Below are 22,863 nucleotides of genomic sequence, written 5' to 3' on the forward strand. Positions count from 1 at the left end.
AGGCCTTGATTGGTTTAATTTCGCAGGAGCCCTAGAGAGGGATCATGGGAGCTTCCGTGAATTTAAAATCAAGGGTGGAAATCAGAACTCAATACGGTAGATTGGTATTCTTTCTCTTGAGTTGTTGGGTGACTGAATGTTTATAAAATTCTACAGGGACTCTCCCAGTTAACACTTCACATTTAGCGCTTCACAAAATATAAATCATTTGGTTTGTTGTGTTTCACAGATAGCAGTGATGGAACTTTGTAGGCTGATCTCGTCGGATCTCAGAAAGTAAACAAGGCTGGGCCTGGACTGTACAGGGATGGGAGATTTCTACAATAAATCTGGTTGCTGCTGCAAGTGGTGTTAGTGGACAGATAGGTAGTGCTCTTCCCTCTGGATCAGAATTTTCAAACCAATTGCCCAGCGGGTGACAAGGGACGACTGTTTTAATAACTCTGGTCCTTCCAATGAGTTGTCGTTAAATTAACCTCATGAGGATGAGTCGGCAACGAAAACTGGCGTCTATAAAATTGTTTTAGATTTGTTTACATTGATAAAGACTTGATACATTCATACAACTGTCTAATACGGTTTGCATTTTGTTTTTAATCAAGTTTTTATTAAGCTAAAAATACCCTGGGAGTAAAGAGTAAACACTTTTGCTTAAGTGTTTATATACAGCTCTGTTTTTTCATTCTTATGTTTTTAATTACGTGGTTTCCATCATTTCAAGCTTAAGCAATTCGCAAAGTATTTGTTTTAACAGAAAAAAGCAAACCATTTTATGAAACCAGGATAATACTGCATAATTTAATGCAATGATAATTGCAGCAAATTGGAGGTTTAGACTTCTGAGCAAAAGAAAGCAATTGATCTTTCCATGTTGCCAAGCACTAAGTGCTTGCGTTGACATTATAATTTTACAGAACTGTCAGTTCATAATAAGATAATGATTGAGAAGATGATCTGTTATTTCAGAAATGCTGAGAATAGGTTAATTATGTCTGGCAAGACTGATGTAAATAATTGATTTATATGTTATAAATGCAAAGGTAAACCTTGTTGTTCTAGTGCCAATTGGTCGCTAGAACACAATTCATCTGAGAATCTTATCCATTTATTTCTAAAAAGAATGTAGGGTATCACCTTCAACCACGGGGCTGGGTAACTTGTTCCAGTCTACCCATCCACCTATTTTCTAACTGCTTTATCTTGTACAGGATTGCCAAGGAGCCAAAGCCTATCCTGACAGGCAATGGGCTAAAAGCAGGGTACACACAGACACAGATATGCACACCCTCACCCCAGGACCACTTTTACCAGCAGCCATATCACTCTGCAACTCACAACTGGCAGCCCACTGAAGCTCAGCAGGTGTGAGCCTGGTCAGTACCTGGATGTGAGACCTCCTGGGAAAAACTAAGGTTGCTGCTGGAAGTGTTAGTGGGGCCAGCAGGGGGCGCTCACCCTGCGGTCCATGTGGGTCCTAATGCCCCAGTATAGTGATGGGAACACTATACTGTAAACAGGCGTCATCCTTCGGATGAGACGTAAAACCGAGATCCTGACTCTCTGTGGTCATTAAAAATCCCAGGGCGTTTCTCGAAAAGAGAAGGGGTGTAACCCTGGCGTCCTGGCCAAATTTCCCATTGGCTCTTACCAATCATGGCCTCCTAATAATCCCCATCTATGAAAAGGCTTCATTACTCTGCTCTCCTCCCCACTGATAGCTGATGTGTGGTGAGCATTCTGGCGCACAGTGGCTGCTGTCGCATCATCCAGGTGGATGCTGTGGAGGGGAGTCCCCATTACCTGTAAAGTGCTTTGAGAGGAGTGTCCAGAAAAGCGCTATATAAGTGTAAACAATTATTAATCAACTTGCCATTATGTCTTTGGTCTGCTTCTCACAATTCATTGAGTAGAAACATGCCTCCCATTCTCAGTTTTATATGCCCTTTCAGGTAGTTTCCACTTGTTTCCTTAGGTTTGTGTTTCTCTTCTAACTCTTAAGAAATCCAGTGCCTCTGAGAATGTTAAATACTGTACTTAAATTTATCTTTAATCTTGAAACTTGAATTTCCTCCATTTCCTTCTGTATTCAAGATGAAAAGCACTGAGTTCTTTTAGTCTGGCGATGCACTGTAGCATATTCCTTGGGCAGAAAATGATGTATAGATACTGTAGATACTTTATTGTCCACTGCTGTGGAAACTTATCTTTGGTTCTCCAACAGACATACACAAAACCCATACACAAACATACACAAACATAAGAGTCACATAAAATCGCACTAAATCACAACAACAGTATGTGAAACACAAATAAATGGGTAGAGTGTGGAATGCATTTACATCCCTTTGTTTAGCTTTATTGCAGAGGGTCCAAAGGACTTCTTATAGATGTTATTATCTGGTGCTTGCTTTTCTCTGGACTGATATCAGCAAACCAATATGTTTTGTAGTGTGATTGAACTTGTACACTACGCTTTAAATGGAGTTTCACTGATGCTTTGAACATTTTTACATAACATCCCATGCTTTAAATTCTAAATTTCTAACAGTTGTAACCTCACGTTTTTCTTTGTTATTGCTTTCTGTCATTGTCTATGAGATGAAAATGTACATCAACATAAACACCTAAGTCTTTTTCCTAAGTAGTTTTTTCATTCTCAATGTTGTTCATTTTCTTTTTATGGCTTCAACACTGTTTGCTAATTCTATTTTGGATTAATTGGCGAATTTCAATACTTAACACACTATAGCAGGGTCTTGGTTATTGATATATTGTATAGAGCAGTTGTCCTAAAGCTTATCTCTGTGGTATTCACTAATTACATCACCCCAGATGCTGTATTCTCACTTTATCTGTACTCTCTTTTATATACCATCCATTTCTCAATCCAAACACATATATTTCCTTGAATGTCTGCCGCTTTTAATTTGTGAATCTTTTATGAGGACCTTTATCCAAAGCCTTCGAAAAATCTACTCATACAATATCATACGTGCTGTGTACATCCTTTACCGATGTTGGTTATTCACATAGCAACACCTTTTCCAAAAATATACTGACTGTCCCATAGGAATTTACATGAAATAAAAGTAAGACATAGAGGTGTAACTGTCTGGTCCAGTGTTAATGAATGGGAACTGCATTAGGCAACCTCTCAGTCCATGGGTCTTACCACTGCCTTGAATGACTGTTGGAACAGACAACATATTTTTTTTTCCAGATGTATGATGGGTACAATACCAACGCTCGGGATATGAGCATTTTAAGTGCTTTTAGTAGTTGCAACACTAAGGTGGGGGTGGTGGGGTGGCTAAGGATCTGCACCTGTGGCTGGAAGGTTGCAGGTTTGTATCCCGTGGCTGGCAGAGGAATCCTACTCTGTTGGGCCCCTGATCAAAGGCCCTTAACCCCAGCAGCTCCAGGGGCCCCGTATAAATGGCTGACCCTACGCTCTGACCCCAAGCTTCTCTCCCTGTCTGTGTGTCTCATGGAGAAAAAGTTACGTGAAAAGACAAATTCCTAATACAAGAAGTTGTATATGGCCAATAAAGTGATCTTATCTTATCTTATCTTATCGCCAGCCAGCAGCCATGTCACCCTGCAACTCACAACTGGCAACCCACTGAAGCTCAGCAGGTGTGAGCCTGGTCAGTACCTGGATGGGAGACCTCCTGGGAAAAACTAAGGTTGCTGCTGGAAGAGGTGTTAGTGGGGCCAGCAGGGGGCGCTCACCCTGTGGTCCACGTGGGTCCTAATGCCCCAGTATAGTGATGGGGACACTATACTGTAAACAGGTGCCATCCTTCGGATGAGACGTAAAACCGAGGTCCTGACTCTCTGTGGTCATTAAAAATCCCAGGGCGTTTCTCGAAAAGAGTAGGGGTATAACCCCTGGCCAAATTTCCCATTGGCCCTAACCAATCATGGCCTCCTAATCATCCCCATCTATGAATTGGCTTTATTACTCTGCTCTCCTCCCCACTGATAGCTGATGTGTGGTGAGCGTTCTGGCACACTATGGCTGCCGTCGCATCATCCAGGTGGATGCTGCACATTGGTGGTGGTGGAGGGGAGACCCCATTACCTGTAAAGCGCTTTGAGTGGAGAGTCCAGAAAAGCGCTATATAAGTGTAAGCAATTATTATTATTATTATTATTATTATTATTATTATTATTATCTTAATGCCACTTCTATGCTGACACTATTTAGTGTGCAGCCTTGTCTTTTCTCAGCCAACAACAGGTGTGCTGTTGATTTAATCTTTGGTAAACACCTGAGTGAAATTTTAATTTAATACATTCTCACTTTTTCCCCTAACTATAACGTACATTTATAATATATATATAGAAATAAGCTATTTAAGAACACAAATAACTGGACAAAACCTAAGGCCCTCTCTCACATTTATAGATGGTGTCTATGTACCGTCATGTAAAGAGTTTCAGCTGCTGTTGTGTATTTTAAATTATCTGACCGAAAATGCATGTTTTCGTATTTCCAGTAGCCTGTTCAACCGGCGTTTTGGGAGTGCTCGCTAGGTGGCGCTTTCGTAAAGCTAGTCAAATTTGCCTGCTTGTGGGACTATGAATAGGGATAGTACGAATAATCGAGTTGCAGAAAATATGCTTTTGATCGCGAAAATGCAACATTTTACTTTAAACATGATGCATTACTTTTGACGATATGATTTTACCACTATTATATTTTTACAAGACGTTTTATTTCGTTTGCATAACGTTAGAACCTTAATATTATTATTGACTTTGCCCGAATGAAGGTAACTTGGCATCGATTACTTTCGACTTCGGAAAATATGGCGCTGTAGGTACTGAGCCCTTTTTTTGTCGAGCACCGGTCTATGCAGCAATGTGTTAGCAGACCGGCCCGGTACGCAAGATACCTGGCGATCGTCAGAAATTGTTCACGTTTTCAGGTTTGGGGTATGTCAGCTGTCATACAAAACATTTTTTTTTGTCACCATCTTGATGTGTCTTTGTGTGTGGCGTGGCGAATGCTAAGTGAATCAGCATATATGTATATAAACTCCCCCCCTTTAGTGTTGATCTTAACGCACTGTTTAACTTTGTCTAAGCAATATGCTAGCATGTCTTTGTGATCCGTACAAAACTCATTGTGTTCACGAATGCCTGTTCGTGAACTGTATAGTGTAAGAGGTGGAGTAATTGTGTTTCTGTAGTATGAGCATTGTGCTGATCTTATCATATGGAGAGTGAGGCCTGTCACACAGTTTACACCGGTGTCTTGCACCGCAGCGTAATCCTAAAACGCAGACAGACTACCCACCTTTATAATTTAAAACTTGTAACCTGTAAAACGTGGTCAGTAATTTTTGTTTTTTTAATTTTATTTCGAAGACAGATTGCAGTTACTCTTAGTCGATTGCGCGCACCTTTCTAATACTATAATAATAGATCGTTTGCTGTGACTTGTCGGTACAGTATGGTATCCAGGTACCTGTTATACCGTTTAAATATGAGTTAGGTATTAATAACTTTTGTGTTTAGTTGTTCGCACAGAGAATTTGTCATTGTATTTACAAAGGATATTTATTAACTTGCAACTTAAAACGGAATTATTACCTTAGTAATTACAGTACATCACAACCACGCTGAACACTTGGTGAGTATGTCTCGGAGATATACAGTACGAAACGAGACGCATTACTGTGATGGGATAGGGATTAATGGTAGGTTGCTGTAATAATTATAACAGTTAAAGGCAGACTGGGCGCCTGGCGAGCTGAGGAGGTTGTTAAGGCGCATCTTTTGACAGCTGTGGCAAAAAAAAACCCCATCGAAGTAGAAACCCTGCTCATAGACATGTCTACAGCGGTCAGACGTACAGTAGTTTCCTCTACGAATAAAATTATCCGAATAATATCCGCACGTCCCTTTATTAAGACTTAGTACCGTGTCTTACAGAGAAAATGCTAAATTGGTTGCATGCACTTTATGATTGCTATGGGAGGCAGCTCTTCCAGTATCTTAAAAGGGAAGTACACTTACCAATCACTGCAGAAGTCCTCATGGTTAAGTACTGAGAAAAACTATATTTAATTTTGAAACAGTTTTCAGAAAAAAGTTGCAACTTGCATATGCTTTTGTGGCTCTTTTAGTGATTCAAGACATTTCAGATAGAGTCTGGTTTCCCTCATTTTTTGTTTGCACTTTGTGTCCCTAGCTTTTGTGCTTATTGGAAACATCCACAAGCTGTCCATAGGATTTGAAAGCGGAAACCATCCATTCTGGGAATTTGCTTTGAATGTGTGAATTTGAGGTGTTTGTGTTTTGTAGCTGGTGATTATTTGAGGGTTTGATATTCAGGTGAGGCTGAGTAGTAGGGAGAGAACTGCTATAAACTAAGGTTGCAGCAATGTTATATTAATTTATTTATTCAGCAAACGTTTATAGATTTGAACATGATCAACAGCAAAAGGCTAACAACATTATTCATTGTGACCCTGCACTATGACTATGGTGTGCAGAATAGATTTAATATGGAATCTAGGAGTACTGAACATAAAAAAATCACTCAATAATGACATTAGTCATATTAATACAGTATATCTCCTATTATATCTCCTTAGGTTTGAGACAAAACACTCTCTTATTTTCGTTTTTTTCCAGGATAATATAAATTAATGCGAGACATTCCTTAAGTCTTAACCTGAGCACATTGTAGAGTATGGAGTATCGTGTGAATTGTAGTGTCATGTAGGCTGTCATGCCCGAATTCTTTCAGGTTTCAATGTACACTTAGTGTACAGCTCCTGTTGTGTTTAACGACAACAGAACATTTTCAAATTCCAAAGAAAGAGTCAGTGTGTGTGCATGCGGGCTTTTCTGGCCCTTGTGTGCCTCACAATGAAAGCAGATTGCTTTGTGCTTTGTCCTTTCTTAACGAATAATCAGCCTCTTAAATACTAATCATCTCTCTTTCCCTGTGTTGAAGGACGCTCTGTCCCTTTACTTTGAGAGCGGGCACTGCTGTGAGCTGGAAAATGAATGTGGAAGGCGGGCACAGTGTCATGACTGTATTCGCTGCACCCCACTGGTGAGGGCTAGTGCCCTTTCATGCCATTCCGTTCCTTTTTCAAATTAACACTTGTCAAAGTTACAGCGTCCCTGCTGTGCCTCTGTCCCAGTTATCTGTCCCTGATGTAGAGAACGTACCACGCTTGAGTTTTAACGGCATGACAGATAATGTCACAACTCCAGTTCTGTGCCGATGAGTCTTGCTTTTTTATGATGTTATTCCTCTGAAACAGAAGCCCTGTTTTCATGTTTCCTTTAGCCTCCAAAGCCCCAGCATCCAGGATGAGTGACCAAGCAGTCAAAAGGATAGTGAGTGAGATCATCCGGTCTCCGGAAGACAAGCGTGTCTACCGGGGGTTGGAGTTCACCAATGGGCTCAGGGCCATGCTCATTAGTGACCCCACAACAGACAAGTCTTCAGCAGCGCTAGACGTGCATATAGGTATGTATTCAGCTGTGTAGATGCTGTTAACAGCCACAGCCATCTCACACTGCTTCTGCCCAAAACCAGTAATACGAGGGTGTTGTTTACTTCCACTTGAAACATATCGAAATCCAGAATGCATGTTGACATGGGTACTTCGTGGCATGCGGACTCATTATGAACAGGATCCATGCTTTCAAGATGTGTCCTGTGTGCTTCACAGTCATCTGCAGTAGTATAGTGAGATGTCTTTAAGCAGATGGATTGGTTGAAATGAGTAAAGGGCAGATTTTGTTAAAGAATCTAATGGACCTAAAATTGTACTTTTATTTTTTTTATTCATTTGCGATGTTTTGCATTCTTTTTGGTCTTCCATTCACAAAATTTAAGTACTTAAAATATGGCCTGTTAAAGAGTCTCTGAAGCAGTCCATGGGATGTTTGAAAAGAAAAAGCTGCTGTTGGCAGTGTTGTAGAATTATTTTTTCGTACTCAATTGCTACAATGTGTGGTTGTATATTGCATGGTGAATTGCACAGTGGCGTGTCAGTTACCACTACCTCTTTACAGCTTGGGTTCGGAGTTCAGTTCTGGATTGGGTCTGTTGCTCTGTAGAGTTTGCATGTTTTTCAGGTTTGGGTGGGTTTTTGCCGAGGGCAGTGGATGAATGATATTCTACAGTGTGGGAAAGAAATGTCATTGCAGTGTACCTCTTACCTGTGCAGGTTCGTTGTCTGACCCTTCCAACATCTCTGGTGTGGCCCATTTCTGTGAGCACATGCTGTTTCTGGGCACTGAGAAGTACCCCAAAGAGAATGAGTACAGCCAGTTCCTGAGCGAACACGCTGGCAGTTCCAATGCCTTTACCAGCGGGGAGCACACCAACTACTATTTCGATGTGTCCCACGAGCACCTGCAGGGGGCGCTAGACCGGTAAGTGCTGTCAGTGGGTGCAGACCAGAGATTAAGAACTGCTTGGTTACCAGGGCTGCTGCTAGCTTCACTTTAAAACAGACGGTAATTCTGGATGATTGTCCTGGAAGTTATGGTGCCTGATTTGCGTAGTAGCGCAAAGGGACACAAACACTGAGTCACTATTATTCAATGCTTTTTAAGACCAAGTTCAGATGCTGTCTATGATGGAGGGGCAGACCTGGGTTTGAGTCCACAGAGACCCCCGTAAACTTTAATAGTGCCCTGAAATCCAGAAGCAAAGGCTACAATAAGCAAAAACTACATAATAAAGAGAAAAAAGGATTAAAGGACCAGTGTGGCACATTAAGAATAAGCAGTCACTTCTTTCTCTTTATGTTAAACAGCATGCAGTGTCGATGATATTCATGTGCTTGGGTACTATGCTAGAGTGAATAAATGAATCGGTAGGTGCATCCAAACTGCAAAAGCAGCTTAATCCTGCTGAGGATCCCAGAGACCTAGTGCACGTCTCTCTCCTGGGCAGGAAGCCAGCCCGACACAGTGGTTCGGAAAACAAGTGGTTTGGAGTTTCAGTTACTCCCCCACTTTTCGTTTTTAGAATAACTATGACATTTCATCTGGCCTTTTGTAAAAAATAAAGCTGTTTAGCAGTGAATTATTCACACAATAACCTTATTTTATTGCCAATCAATGTTTATTTCCTGGCAGTGCATGTGGAGATCTTTAAGTGGTACGTGTTAAGCAAGAAAATAAAAAAAGGTCTTTCAATGCAAGTAGTTATAGTTGCATAGTTGCAAAGTAGTTAGACTTTATGCGTTTGTGTTGATTGAAATTCAGCACTTGCCAATAATGTATGATTCATCATATTTTTTTTAAGCGGCCTGTTTGACATTCACACTCTCCAAACCTGTGCTTCTTTGTTACAGTCAGCCACTGCTGCTGCTGGTGGTCAGGCCATTTCTCTCACCTGGTCTAAAAATAATATTGTACAGTTTAATATTGCCCAGTATATAAATGTACAGATAGAAGGAGGGTTATTTCCATTAATTTAAATTATTCAAAAGAGAAAATGACAAGAAGAATTGAACCTTAAACCCATGGTGAAAAACCCATGTGTTACAGTTAATCCATATCTTCAATTAACTGAGTGAGCAGTGGAATGCATCTACTGCTTGACAGAAAAGAGAATGTTGTTGTAGAGACTAATTAAAATTAGTTCAAAGTGTGGTCACTGTCCAGTAAGTAAAAACTGTGTGTAGATTCTTGTTACTTTTGATTTAGATTTTGTTGCCATTTCACTTGTAGCCCTGTCTTTGCAGCTCAAGGCGGTTTTAAAATTTAAGTAGGTTTCCGAAGACAAGCCAAGCTCTGCCTACATGGAGAGAGCATCTGGGCTTGGCCAAAACAGCTCTGCATATCAAACCCCAGTTTACCAGTTTAACAGACTAAGGAGGGGATGGGTGGGAGGGCTGTCCATTATTGCCAAATGTTGGTTTAATCACAAATGATGTTTTTTCAACCGTAAAACACACTATTATATGAAAAAAATTAAATATTGTACTGTATATGCTATTATTTTATCTGGATCTTTTAACTATTTTTTTTTAAATTGTAATCAACACTCTCTTTGAAATTTGTTTCTGTGCCTTTTTATCGTAAATGTACAGTACAAGCTCTTTATTTTGTGTGGAGCAAATATACTGTATGAAATTTGCTAAAGCACGCAAATCAGAAACAACACTCATTGTAAGCAATTAACCTACCCCTAAAGGGCACCATTGATGTTCTTGAATTTTATACCTGTTTAATATTTTATTATTTGTCCATTTCCTTGTTATTGCAGGGAAAGTCCAGCATTTATAATTTACAGACAAAATTCCCCTTAAGCATATTTTGTTTATTTAAACCAAAGTCCATTAAACCAAGGTAGTTAGTTTACTGCTGTTCTGGAAATCAGACTCAGACATAGGAACATATGAAAGATTACAAGTTTTTAGCCCATCCAGCTCTTTTAGTTGCTGGTTATTATTTTAATCTGACGATCTCCAAATGCCATTTCTTGATAGAAGCCCGGGTATGAGCTTCAACAACACTGTTGACTTTGAGGAAGTCCGGTGGGTTTACTTAGTCAATGATTTTCTTGAATTGGGCCCTTCATGGTTTTGTCTGCTTAAGACTAAAATGATTCAGTTCTTTTAGCCAGAGTAGGACATTAGTAAGAGCTTGGTGCATTAGCATGTGTAGCAAGTGGGATCTGTAAGCTTTTGTGATGTGCTCACAAGAGTGCTGTGTATAAGTGAACAATGAGGTTGTCAGATATAAAATTTGTAGTTGATTTCGTGTGTCAAACCCTTGATGGGGGCAGTGGTTTTGTGTGGCAAAGAAACGTTGTGAAAGGTTGTGCCTCATACAACAGAATAGTTACAACACAAGTATTGTTTGTCTGTCTTTATTTACCCAGTCTAAGAGTTCTGAGTGTAAGACACTGTAAACCCTGTACATATCCAGACATAACAAAGGCTATTGAAATCCTCCACACCCATTAAAACAAATATTCAAATTTCATGCAGATCTTTCAAACAGAGTGGAAACATTCTGGAAACCAGCTTTGCCTTTTATCTTTTCAATGTCTCCTTTCATTCTCGGATGCTAAAAACCCTGAACCTTTTGCACCTGAGTGAGAACTAGTGTCAATTGCTGTTCTTTACCCAGGAGTGTGAAATGTGTGAACAAGCTGACCAGCCATGTTGTTGACGCTGATCCCTTGGCCTGTTGCAAGAAATGGCTGGATGAGATACTTGAATCAATAAGCTGCTAAAAACAAACTAACCAGCTAGATGGGCTGGCTGACGACCTCTCATTTGCAAACTTCCTTATATTCTTATAGTAACTCTAAAAGCCAGTGTGAATGCTGTTGGGGCAAACTGTAATACTGTAGGAAACTGAAGTGGAGTTGCAGAGACCTGGTGCCCTGATGAGACCTCCTCCTTTCTGTATTTAGGTTTTCCCAGTTTTTTCTGTGTCCCCTGTTTGATGAGAGCTGCAAGGACAGAGAAGTGAATGCTGTGGACTCGGAACATGAGAAGAACCTGATGAACGACGCCTGGAGGCTCTTTCAGCTGGAGAAGGCTACAGGCAATCCCAGCCACCCTTTCAGTAAATTTGGAACAGGTCAGGCATTCGACGGTTGCACGCTGCTATCTTTGTACCGTGCAGTGAAAAAAACGCAAAGGTGCATCGAGGTATTTTAGTTAACCTGGATCTGTTTTTTTGTGCTTGCTCGAGTGCAGAAGAGCGCTGACAGATTGGTACACACGTTGTCCTATAGGTGGCAGCAGCACATTATGTTAGCACTCATTGTTGCACTTTGTCCTTTAACAAAGGACACAGGACCCATATAAACTGTGAGGCTGCAGCACTGGGTTTGTGTTTATACTGCTCTGTTTCCTGAGAGTAGGCAAGCTGAAATAACAAATTCACCGAAACATACTGTTCAAAGTCATTACTATACAAAGTTTTTCACGTCATTTAAAAAGCATCGTCATCTTAAATCTCAATTACCGTTTCATCATTTAAATGATGAAATGTCCCTGATCTCTTCATGTTTATTAGTGAAGTTTAAGGCCCTTTGTTTCCTGACATGAATTAAATAGTAATAAATGACACAGAGACTGTTTTGTTTTTCATTCCAAGAGCACTCTGTCCGTCATTATCTTTCTTTTAATCTGAATGTATGATTTGCAAATAATTTGTGTTGAACCCCCGAGCTGGACTAGCGGCTGTGTGATTATTTTGACGGCGGGGCTCTGTGAGCCCTGCGAGAGGAGAAGGAGGAAGTCTAGGGAGAGCCCTCCCACTTCCCGCCTTTGAGCCACTCGCTTTTCCACATGTCCCAGGCTCTGGAGCGCCCTCCTCGGCTGTGGGGGGCGCCGGGCCGCCTACAGCCGAGACAGGCCTCGGCCGACTGATGCCAACTCGCCCTCCGCAGCCATTGGCCATCTGCGCGCCACAGCCTGTGGGCTCTGTCACAGCTGGTTTGAACCCGTGATCGTAGAGGAGAGCATCTTTACCGGCTGAACCTCTCAACATCCCTTCATTTCATTAACCCGAAAGCTCCCGGGCCAGCTGATTAGCCTTTTCTTTTCTGATTTCTGTCACATTAGGTGATGAAACAGTTGATCACAAAGTGGATGTTGCATGATTGAGGGAATTCGATGAAGGCACCCTTTGTAGAACCGATCTCGGCAGTACAATTGCTTAAATAATGCATCGGTTTCTTTTTCCCTTCTGGTACCTTCTGATGCCTGGGATTGAAGTGTATTTAAACATGAATTTCTTTTTTCTCCCCTGCAGCTCTGCTCATTTTTGTAGGCTATCCTCCGAATACATTGTAGTTCTGTGCACAAACCCTCTGCTGCTCTATCGATCTGTTCAGCTTTATACTCATCTCGGCTCAGTGTGTGTTATTTATAGCTGTAAGGCCGGCGTTAATGATAGTCTAAAGTGCCTCATTTCATGTGACCACCACAGCGATAATATTTCAAGAGGCTTGGAAATGAACGCTTAAGCCTGGAGCTTTTCAACAAAGAACAAATGTTATACTGTGTTATTTAAATGGAAAGTGAACATAAAGTGGAATTGAGACCCTTTATTATTAACATATTCCTTTAGTTTGTAAACAGTAGTTCTTGTTTTGTGTTATTTATTACATGTAAATTCAACATATACTTTATTTCTTTTTTGAAATATAAATTTTACTATAGAAAATACATAGGAGCTGAGTATATGCTCTATATTCCTGTTATATTTTACTGGCAAACTGTTTTATGCTTGCCACACTTATTTTCCTATGTATGAAATTGACTGCTGGCATCTTCAAAAAACAGTCTCCTCTTGGCTCCAGTCTTGCTGTGTTGAGGAGAGGATTGTGAGGCTGATTCGAGGAGACTGTCAATGAATTGCTAGGTCAGCTTCTAATGGCAGATCATTGTACAGCACTGCCGACTCCAGTAATAGCACAAGACTTAAATAATCCCCCATTCTTCTTTTTTACTTTGTAATTTGTACTCTGCCGACAAAGCTGTTTTCATTCCAGATTTCAGCCTGGACTGGGTTCTTCTTGCTAGGTTTTATTTGGGGACTTTAAAATATTCAGATGGGCGGAAGCCGGGGGTGCCAGCCCAGATGCTACGAGTAGATAGACCCGTGGCTCAGATATAGTGCCAGAGTGAATTGATTCTTGATTTTCCAAGACGCATCTCCTGTGCTATTTCCTTTTGTGCTGCCATTGTTTTGCTTTATGTTGCAGTTTTTAACAAAGGGGCTTAGAAAATGAAATGCCCTTCATGTTGTAATCTCAAGAGTAATAGTCTGCAGGCTGCTGGCGTTTTAGTTTTTATTTGACTTTTTTATATATGGATGCTTCCTCAATGTAGAACGGTGTTGGTGTTATTCCGTTAAAATACTGCAGGCCAATTATGTCTTACTTTATTAATGTGTCTACAAAAATCATTTTAACTTTGGTTTTCTGCCTTTTTTAACAGGTAATAAATTAACCCTGGAAACCAGGCCCTCTAAAGAAGGCATAGACATTCGGCAGGAGCTCCTTAAGTTCCACTCCACGTACTACTCCTCAAACCTCATGGCCCTGTGTGTGCTTGGCAGAGGTGAGTGCAGGAAAGCAGCTGTTTAAATTGAAAGAATTCCATGGTGTTTGAGATTGTACAGTTTATTCCAGCGCCAGGGGAGCACAGCAGGTTGTTTTTAGAGGCATGTGCGCTCAGAAACCTAAAGAGGGACTGCTGGTATGTCTCTCTTCTAATCTAGGCTGTGCTGTTTTTACAAAGTCATTGTTTGGCATAGCGAAGCATGTAAAGAGCTCTTCCCGTTTCAGTGCTCAAGGCTATACTGGTAAACCCTGCAGGATGAACACTGGATACAGGAATGTGTTATGGAAAAAGTTGGATTTCTTTCTTCTAAAAATCGACTGTACTGGAAGTCTGTCTGAAGATTTTAGATCTTTCCATTTTGCCTTGTAAGTTGGATCATGCCCACATAAGGGGAATCAAAGCTGGGAAGTATGAAAATCTGTCTTAACACACGGCAAGCCAAACCACCTTTATTCCCAGCTCATCACAGTGTTTTAAATCTAATTCTTGCTTCCCTGACATTCCAAATGAACCTTGAAATTAGTTTGGCCCACTTGTTAAACTCCTCTGGAGAGACCTCATCTGGCAGAGGCTGGAAAGAGTACTTTTTTATTTCATTAGTACTTTAATGGAAGTGGATGCGGAGCATAGCTGTTTATTCTCTTGCTTTATTTGATCTCATTTTGACAGGTACACTTCTGGAAAGTGCAGTCCTAGACAACTGATGTTGATTACCTGCTCACCATAAATTTTCTTTGATCTGATAGGATGAGATTAGCCAACCTTGTTGTTTTTCACTTTTGATTCGTACAGAGACATACTTTCATATTTCACTGAAAGATCCAAAGCTTACAAAAAGGGAATGCCTGGGTTGTTTGAGGTATAAAAGCACATCATCTGTCGGCAGCTCAATTTTGTCTTCTTGTGTTTTAATGTTTGTCCCCTTAACTGTCAGGCTTTGTCTTATCTGTTGCCCTAGTGGTTCAGTATATGAAGAGAACCTTAATTTGTGCATACGGTTCTCAATATGTTGTTTTAATTTCATTTATAATTTAAAAGCCACATGTCTTTAAGTGTTTGACCTATTGAAAGTATGTCTTAATTTAAGTCTGAAAAGCAGAATGTTCGTTAGCTTTTGAGCCTTCATCAGATGTGAGGACCCTGTTGTGTTGTCAGCCAGTTTGTCCTAAATAATATTAATATTTTTCTCTTTGCCATGATTTATACATAATTGTACATACAGAATAAAAAAAATCCACAGGTAGCTCATTAGGTTTCATTTTATAATATGTGTTTTAAAAAAGAAAATATTATTCACAGAATTTAATTTCATGCAATGCACACTCAAGGTCACACTAATCTGACACCTGTGTTGAAACAATATGTTGTATTAGACACATTTTTTGCCTCCAATCCAATTTAGTTGATGAATGGTTCGACACTCATCTTTAATTGCAGCGTACATTTTCTGGCTTTGGTTAAATCAGCTGTGCACCAGAACTGTGTAGTTATTTTCTGGAAATCCTTACTGATGTGATGGTTTAAAATAAGGTTACTAAGATTAAGATTAATGTTTAATATGTGAGGGTTTTGATTTTTAAGAGGAAGTGTGGGGTTGTTTTCTACCAGAGATTGCAATGTAATAAGTCGTATCACTAGCATATTGACTTTACTTTAGATCGTAATACAAATTTAACAGTCCACTGTTGGCACAAATTGGTCAATGATGGCTTTGTTTCCAACATTGCTCTATTAGCAAACACTAAATTTGGTCCACCAATTTTCTTGCTGGTTTGCGATATTTTTGTATCAGCTTAGCTATGAAAAAATACCATTAACATTTTGCTGTGTGTTATGGTTTAGCTCTTGTACTGTACGTTGGTTTTTGTAGGCTAACGTGTGACTTATTGACTTATACTTTTGTATCGAGAGACAAAACAAAACACGTTAAGTGACCTGTTTTCCAGTTTAACCTATGCAGCGCTTTCTGAATATTTTCCAGAAGGGTTCTGGATATTTAAAGCAACTTGACGAAGACGGATGTTTTAACAGATGGCCTGTTTTCTCTCTGTTCTTACCAGAGTCCCTGGATGAGTTGACCAGCATGGTAGTGAAGCTGTTTGCAGAAGTAGAGAATAAAAGCGTTCCTGTCCCAGAATTTCCAGAGCACCCTTTCCAAGAGGAGCACCTAAGGGTATGACTGATAGAGACTTTCACCAGCTCTCCTCCACGGGGGTGAAGCCCAGATCAGAATACTGCCACATCAGTGCTGATGGGACAGCCTCCCTTAAAACACAAAGTGATTCACCATCCATTTTTGGTTTTAGAAGTATATTATCAGCAAATATTAGTTCTTGCCTTGACCTTTGAAGACACTCTAACTATATTGTTGAAGTCCTTGGGAATTTTGTAAACAGTGCTATTTAATTTTTAGCACTGGCTGCAGTGTTTCTGGTTGTTTCATTATGTAGCACCAAAGCTTAACCAATGGTGATGGAGTAAACAACACTTTTCTTATGTGTCTGTCAAAATCTGATTTACCCCTTTAGTGGATCAAAAAGTGGTTGAATCTGTAAGGCAGTTTAAATGTCTGGGGTTGACAGGCTACTGGTAGAGGAGATATGAAATTGTAATCGGCAAGAGAAAACATATTGGTTTTGCTGGTATTAAATATGTGTTAATTTACAGAGTAGCGTTTAAAGTATTTCCATATGACATGGAGTAGAAATATTAGCAATCGGATTGTTTTAAAACCTACCTTCATATGTTTTTACAGCAATTTTATAAGGTGGTGCCCATTAAGGATATACGCAATCTGTACGTCACCTTTCCCATCCCAGACCTTCAGAAATATTACAAGTCCAACCCTGGGCACTACCTTGGTCACCTCATTGGACACGAGGGGCCTGGGAGCCTGCTCTCAGAGCTGAAAGCCAAAGGTAAGAGTGCAAGTGAAAGAGCAGCATCTTCATTTACTTCACACCAACACACACATCTGCTTCTATCAAGTAGAGTCTTTCTCATGGATAAACAGGGATACTTCTCTACAGTTTTGTCCAGATCATCTGAAGAAACATTTAGAGATTTCTGTTTCCTGGCCAATGAATGTAATCCCCATTTACATCTGTTATACTGTATGTTTCTGGATGCTCTTTCCAAGAGGTTAGGGTTCAGTGTCTGCATTATATTAATCTGCCAGTTTTAGCCCACTTTGACCTCTTATGTGTCAGTTCTTCCATAACTGTAGATCCATCCATTATTTGGAACAAAAATTAAGGTCGCTCATCTGACTGTTTGACGGATAGTTCTGCTTTACAAAAAAAGACCCAGGATGGCCAAACGTCCTTCATTTCTTAGGTTTCTACAGCAGCTGCTGAAAGTGTTTATGGATTTAGTTATGAAAAGACATTCTGTCCAATTCAGCATTCCCTTTTTCCTTTTGTTGAGCTCTCTACTGCAAGATAACTGGGGACAGTAAAAAAATGTATTGACATCTGATGGAAATCGGATATTTAGGAATAATTGACTTCACAGGTTCTTTTATACAGCTTTGAGCAAAAACCTTAATTTATTGCTATGTATTTGTGTATTGTTTCCTGGTATAGTGTCAGCACTCAGTATGTGTGAGGCTGGATCCCAGGTGGAACAGTAAAATATATTATCGTTCCGGGACTGCAGCTGTAGAGTAAATATTTATTGCTATAAGTTACACCTCACTCCGTTTTCTAAAAGAAGAAAACCAATCTGTTTCACTCCTTTACTGTGTGAAATTTCTTAGTTTAAAACACCAGAAATGTTTATTTGCAGTACATTAAAGATTACAGGATACCACCAAAGGCAGCAAAGTGCTGTGAAGTCTAACATAATAACTTTGTTCCTTGTAATGCCCTTGAAACAGGGTCTAAGTACCAATACTTACAGCCTGTTTGTAAACATGAGAACCACAGTATCAGTAGACAATGAACATGCCTTTTAATGACTGGCTTTTCCCCTGCCCTTCTGTGCCTTTTGAAATATTTGCATTTTTATTATAGAGAGGGATGCCTCTCTATATTAAACATCTTGGACTGCACTGGATTTCAGTGAATATCCAGTATCCTGTATTTTGTTTGTAGTTACAGTATGTACGTTGGCCCTTATGTTTCTGTGTGAAATCTTGAATTTGTGACAGGCTGGGTGAATACACTCGTAGGAGGTCAGAAGGAGGGAGCGAAGGGCTTCATGTTCTTTATCATCAATGTGGATCTGACTGAAGAGGGCCTTTGTAAGTATCCCAAGAGGCTTTGTCCCCATTGCATTTCTGAAGACTTGCCTTGTCCTTGAGAGTTGTAAAGCACTGTTTCTCTGTTTCTGATTGCCCAGTGCACGTTGAGGATATCATTCTCCACATGTTCCAGTACATTCAGAAGCTTCGCACTGAAGGTCCACAGGAATGGGTTTTCCAGGAGTGCAAGGTACATTCTGAAATAATCCCACTGATAAAATGGAATACTGTCCTGATCTTTTCACCGGTGACAGAAGACTTTTCAGCAACCTAATCTAAACTTGTAAACATTATTCAAGTCTTTTGCAGAAAAATTCAGTCTTTCATCATTAAATGGATTACTGTGTGATTTTATTTTTCTGCCTGTCAGTAAAAGGGTATGATCCCTTTGATCTCTTCATTCGTGTAGTGACATTTCGTTACAGTGTTTTCTGTGTGTTCTTTTCAGGATTTGAATACAGTGGCCTTCAGGTTCAAAGATAAGGAGAGACCTCGTGGATACACTTCTAAAATCGCTGGTTTGTTGCATGTAGGTTGACGCTTATGTAATATTTCTTTTTGTGTCATTGCTTTCTGTGTTTGAACCTCCCTTGCTGATTCAAAAAAGATGAAAAAATGTATTTAAATGGTGGACCAGAATGCTACAGCGATTTATGGCCTTGCACATAAGCTAGCCTGGGAATACACATTTCAGAAATTAATATAACCGATTGAGCATTCAGAAAAATGATTGTGGGCTCAGCTGACACTTTGCATCAGGGTATTGTTGAGCAAGATCTTTAAAAGACTTTCTGTCATGCTTGAAAATTAAGAAATGGGCACAGGGAAAATGTCAAATTGTGCCGTCTTTTTTTCTAAAATGAAAATGTATTTCACGTCTGACTTGTGATGTGTGCGCCTATAGAGTGTGCAAAGGTTTGCAGTTTCCCCCAGGTAAACCCCCAGTGACAGTGTGGCTGGTGTTTCAGTATTACCCCTTGGAGGAGGTGCTGGCAGCGGAGTACCTGCTGGAGGACTTCAGGCCGGACCTGATCGACATGGTGCTGGACAAACTGAGGCCAGAGAACGTCAGGTCAGTCACTGCAGCCTTTTCAGCTGGAAATAACTGCTATGCGGATTTCATTCCCCTTCAGTCCTGATGGGAGATTTTTTTTTTAAGGCTGGCTCAGTTTTTTTTTACCAGTGTTCAAATTATGTAATTAATTAAAACCTTGATTGCCCTTCTAGACCTTATCATTTTTTCCCCCTATCAGACTTTGCTGAATACATGTCTGTTATCTACTAATTGCGACAGGTTTCTCATGCTTGGTAGTTAAATGTTCGCAGTGAAGCTGATTCTAAGCTAAATGCTTTTTATGATCAGATGTAAGAAGCTTTTCTGAAATGATCAGAAAATTCCACTTTACCGGTTCCAGTGCAATATTTCTGCTGATGACTACCTTTGAACAACAGCTCTTAATTCTGTTGCCCCAGTTAAGACTAAATCAGTCCTACGTGAATGGCATTCTCTTTGTATTAGCAGTGACATCTGTCAAATAAACTTTTGGAAAGTGGAACGTAAGTGGGAAGATGCAGAATTACTTTTCAACTGTAACACAATCTTTATTGAGGTATAACGATCCTGTAAAATCAGCAAGGTGAGCTTATTTCTCCAAGCAATTAAGGATAGAGGAAAATAAAAAGATGCTTTCCTCAACAACCGTTTAGTTGGTATATTTGACATTTTAGCTGTCAGTTATTCAAGATTGCCACCTTCAGAGTGTGAAGCATTCCTTAATTACTTGCAATGGCTGCCAAGAGAACACATTCCCCAAGGGGGAGGCACGGCGGAGTGGAATTTAGTTCTGCCTCGGAAATCATGAGTTGGATGTCAGACTGGGGTTCCTCTGCATGCTTGTTCCTACCTTACATGCATGACTTTTTGCTGGATGCTTGAGGTTGCTCCCCACTTATAAAGTCCTGCTGGCTACATTGATTGCTGTCTTGGTCTCAGGCTGGGGTTAAAAGACCGGAATGTCTGGAGCCCTCACCACTTGCCCACACTGCCATCTTTAGTGTTTGTGCTGGCAGCTAGACCAGGGTGTTGTCTCTCCCTCAGCCTTATGCTTCTGGAATACACGCAAAAAGTGGTTTTCTGATGCCGAGTAGATTTCTGGATAAAATACACCGGATGTGTCGAGCGGAAACGGTGATTTCATAATTTTCTTTAGTTCACAGGATGCAGAACCCTAACCTTCTACTATATGTAAAACTGCTGCACACTGCAGCCCCAGAGATGCAAATTAAATAACCAACTAGTACATTAGATCGTACTCCAGTGATATTTCTGAAGGATGTCCATAATCATCTGTGTAATGATATTCTTGGGATGATGATTTGGTGACTGTAAATGGAATAGCGCTAACCTCCAGACCTTGTCCTGGTTAGTGCCTTCTTAAAAGAAAACAACCTTTTGGCTTCTTTAAGAACCAAAAAGTGATACCTTTAGACCCATTTCCAGTTTTTGATTTCTTGCAAAGGTCCACATGTGTTTTTAGAGTTACATTCCTGAACGCCAACAATATTTGTGAGCTTTTTTCTGGGTTTTGCTTCAGTACAGAAACTGCCTTGATTAGAGTAGCTCATGATTAGCTAATCTGAGAATACTGAGAAATCTTATTTTGGGCTCAAAGTTTAGATACACAAAATTAGAAAAGTATGATTTTATCAAATAGACTAAAAGATGATTTGTTCTATTTATTTACTGAAGTGCAAATAGTCCATGCCTATATTTCATCTTTATTGGTTTACTGTAATATCTCTGCACTTCCAAGTTGTGCCTTGCTGTACCAAGTTTTACCTGCTGGGACCTTAGCAGAACAAAAAGGAGATCACTATAATTTCTGTCTTGGCATCTCTGCTTTGTTTTCCATTACGATATAGAATGAATTTTAAAATCCTGTTGCTTACTTTTATAGAATTCAATGCAGTGGCACCAGTGTTCTCGTCAGTGTTGTCTGGCTGTTAGCCTCGGTATGCTGTGGGGGGGCGATGGATCATGGCCTTCCTGTGTTCCAGGGTTGAGGCTGAGTAGGCAAGGAGAAGTAGTTCAAGTAGGGAGCTGCGTCAGCATGCATAGGCTCCAAAGGAACAAGTAACAGGTTTATTCCATGCTGAAAATTAAAAAAACCCACAATGTTTCTGCTGTGGAGCTTTCTTTGGGTTCAGAAGGCTCCACAGCTGAAATGTTGTGTTTCTTTTCAGCATGCAATAAACCCTTACTTGTTCCTAGGCAAGGAGAATCTTGAGTCTGGGCTCAGTCGTTGTGGAAATCTCTGCTAGATCATGTCGGTTGTTCATCCACAGTGGATTTTTTTAGATTTAGGGTTATACACTCACCTGATTTGGAATTACTCAATTGTGTGTTTTTCACATCTCAGCTCGGGTTTTCAAATCCGGGGCAGAGAGAATGAAGAAGTGCTGACAGACTCCTGGGACATACCCGCCTGCGAGCCACTTCTCTTTTAACATCATGAGCAATGCAGCGCTGTGTCACAGGTTTAGGAGGAGAAGCCTGATCTCAACAATTGCACTGTGTCCCTGCAAACACCCAGGAGGCTGCTGGGAGAGCCCTGGCCAACAAACTGATCCTTTCCTAGCCTCAGGTCCGCTTAGTCAATTGTGTGCTGCCATTGGGCAATCCCAGACACACTTGTAATGTAAGATTGCACCATATACTGTTTTTGCATTTGCGGTGAAAATGCATTACTTCCTTATCATTTCCAGCTGAAAACAAGTCCATCACATTATGAACTAGAGCACTGCACCAGGTTGCAGTAAGGCCATCCTCGCATAAAGTTGAGGGGTTTTAAAGTATTGAACTGGTCGGTTGGGCACTTTTGCCAATAATACATCTTTGCATTTGAATAAGCCAAATGTGGCAATAATTACGTCTTGCTTTTTTAGGACGTTGGGGGTAGGGACCAGGATGCTGATCATTCTGTTTGATAAGTCTGAGTCAGACACACGTCTCCGATTCAATTGGTTCTTTTTCACTTAAGATACCTTTCATTCCTCGTGCTGATGTTGCAAGCCTTGTATCCGTGGAGACCTGCAAGGGCATCTGTTTAAAGAAGCCATGTTTGGACACTTTTCTCTGGTACTGTAACATTAACTTTAAAACAACTTTCATGACTGGCTAAGCTCTTACGTGTAGCTAAGCATATTTCTACACATGATGAAAAATGAGAAAGTGACTGAATCATAGATCTTTCATGCATCATCCACAGTTTTCAGCGATGAGTTTCAGTCAGTGTTGTAAAGTCTTTGCTTTGCTCTTATATTGTACAGTGTTAGGCTAAGCTTAAAAAATGTGAAGAAGATAATGTTAAGAACAGTCCACATTTAAAAAAAAAAAAATCAGGGTAGTATCAGTGATTATTTTGTGCAAACTGTAGCCTGTCCATCTTAAGCACATAGCAATCCTTTCTGAAAAGGTAACATTGCTTTAGTGTCTGTCACTGTGAGTAGTTGTTCTCAAGGTCAGTTTGGTATGTG

The 22,863-nt window shown here is 40.3% G+C and overlaps 1 protein-coding gene across 3 annotated transcripts in view; it reads left to right on the forward strand.

Annotated features, from left to right (window-relative positions):
• The first annotated feature begins 52 nt into the window (after positions 1-52).
• ide (insulin-degrading enzyme) overlaps positions 53-22,863 on the forward strand; it is a 47,050-nt gene continuing 24,239 nt past the window's right edge. For 2 of the 3 annotated variants that reach the window (XM_006630386.3, XM_015346850.2), the window contains exons 1-11: positions 4,781-4,941; positions 7,316-7,498; positions 8,205-8,412; positions 11,417-11,586; positions 13,959-14,081; positions 16,145-16,257; positions 16,840-17,002; positions 18,235-18,327; positions 18,426-18,517; positions 18,776-18,856; positions 19,296-19,399. In XM_006630386.3, coding sequence (XP_006630449.2) covers positions 4,860-4,941; positions 7,316-7,498; positions 8,205-8,412; positions 11,417-11,586; positions 13,959-14,081; positions 16,145-16,257; positions 16,840-17,002; positions 18,235-18,327; positions 18,426-18,517; positions 18,776-18,856; positions 19,296-19,399 — 1,412 coding nt within the window. In that variant the 5' untranslated portion in view covers positions 4,781-4,859. Of the gene's footprint in view, positions 97-4,780; positions 4,942-7,315; positions 7,499-8,204; positions 8,413-11,416; positions 11,587-13,958; positions 14,082-16,144; positions 16,258-16,839; positions 17,003-18,234; positions 18,328-18,425; positions 18,518-18,775; positions 18,857-19,295; positions 19,400-22,863 lie in introns of those variants that run through there. The other variant, XM_015346851.2, reaches the window with a different exon arrangement.

This window comes from Lepisosteus oculatus, chromosome 4 (genome assembly GCF_040954835.1).
Source record: "Lepisosteus oculatus isolate fLepOcu1 chromosome 4, fLepOcu1.hap2, whole genome shotgun sequence".
NCBI classification, from domain to species: Eukaryota; Metazoa; Chordata; class Actinopteri; order Semionotiformes; family Lepisosteidae; genus Lepisosteus; species Lepisosteus oculatus.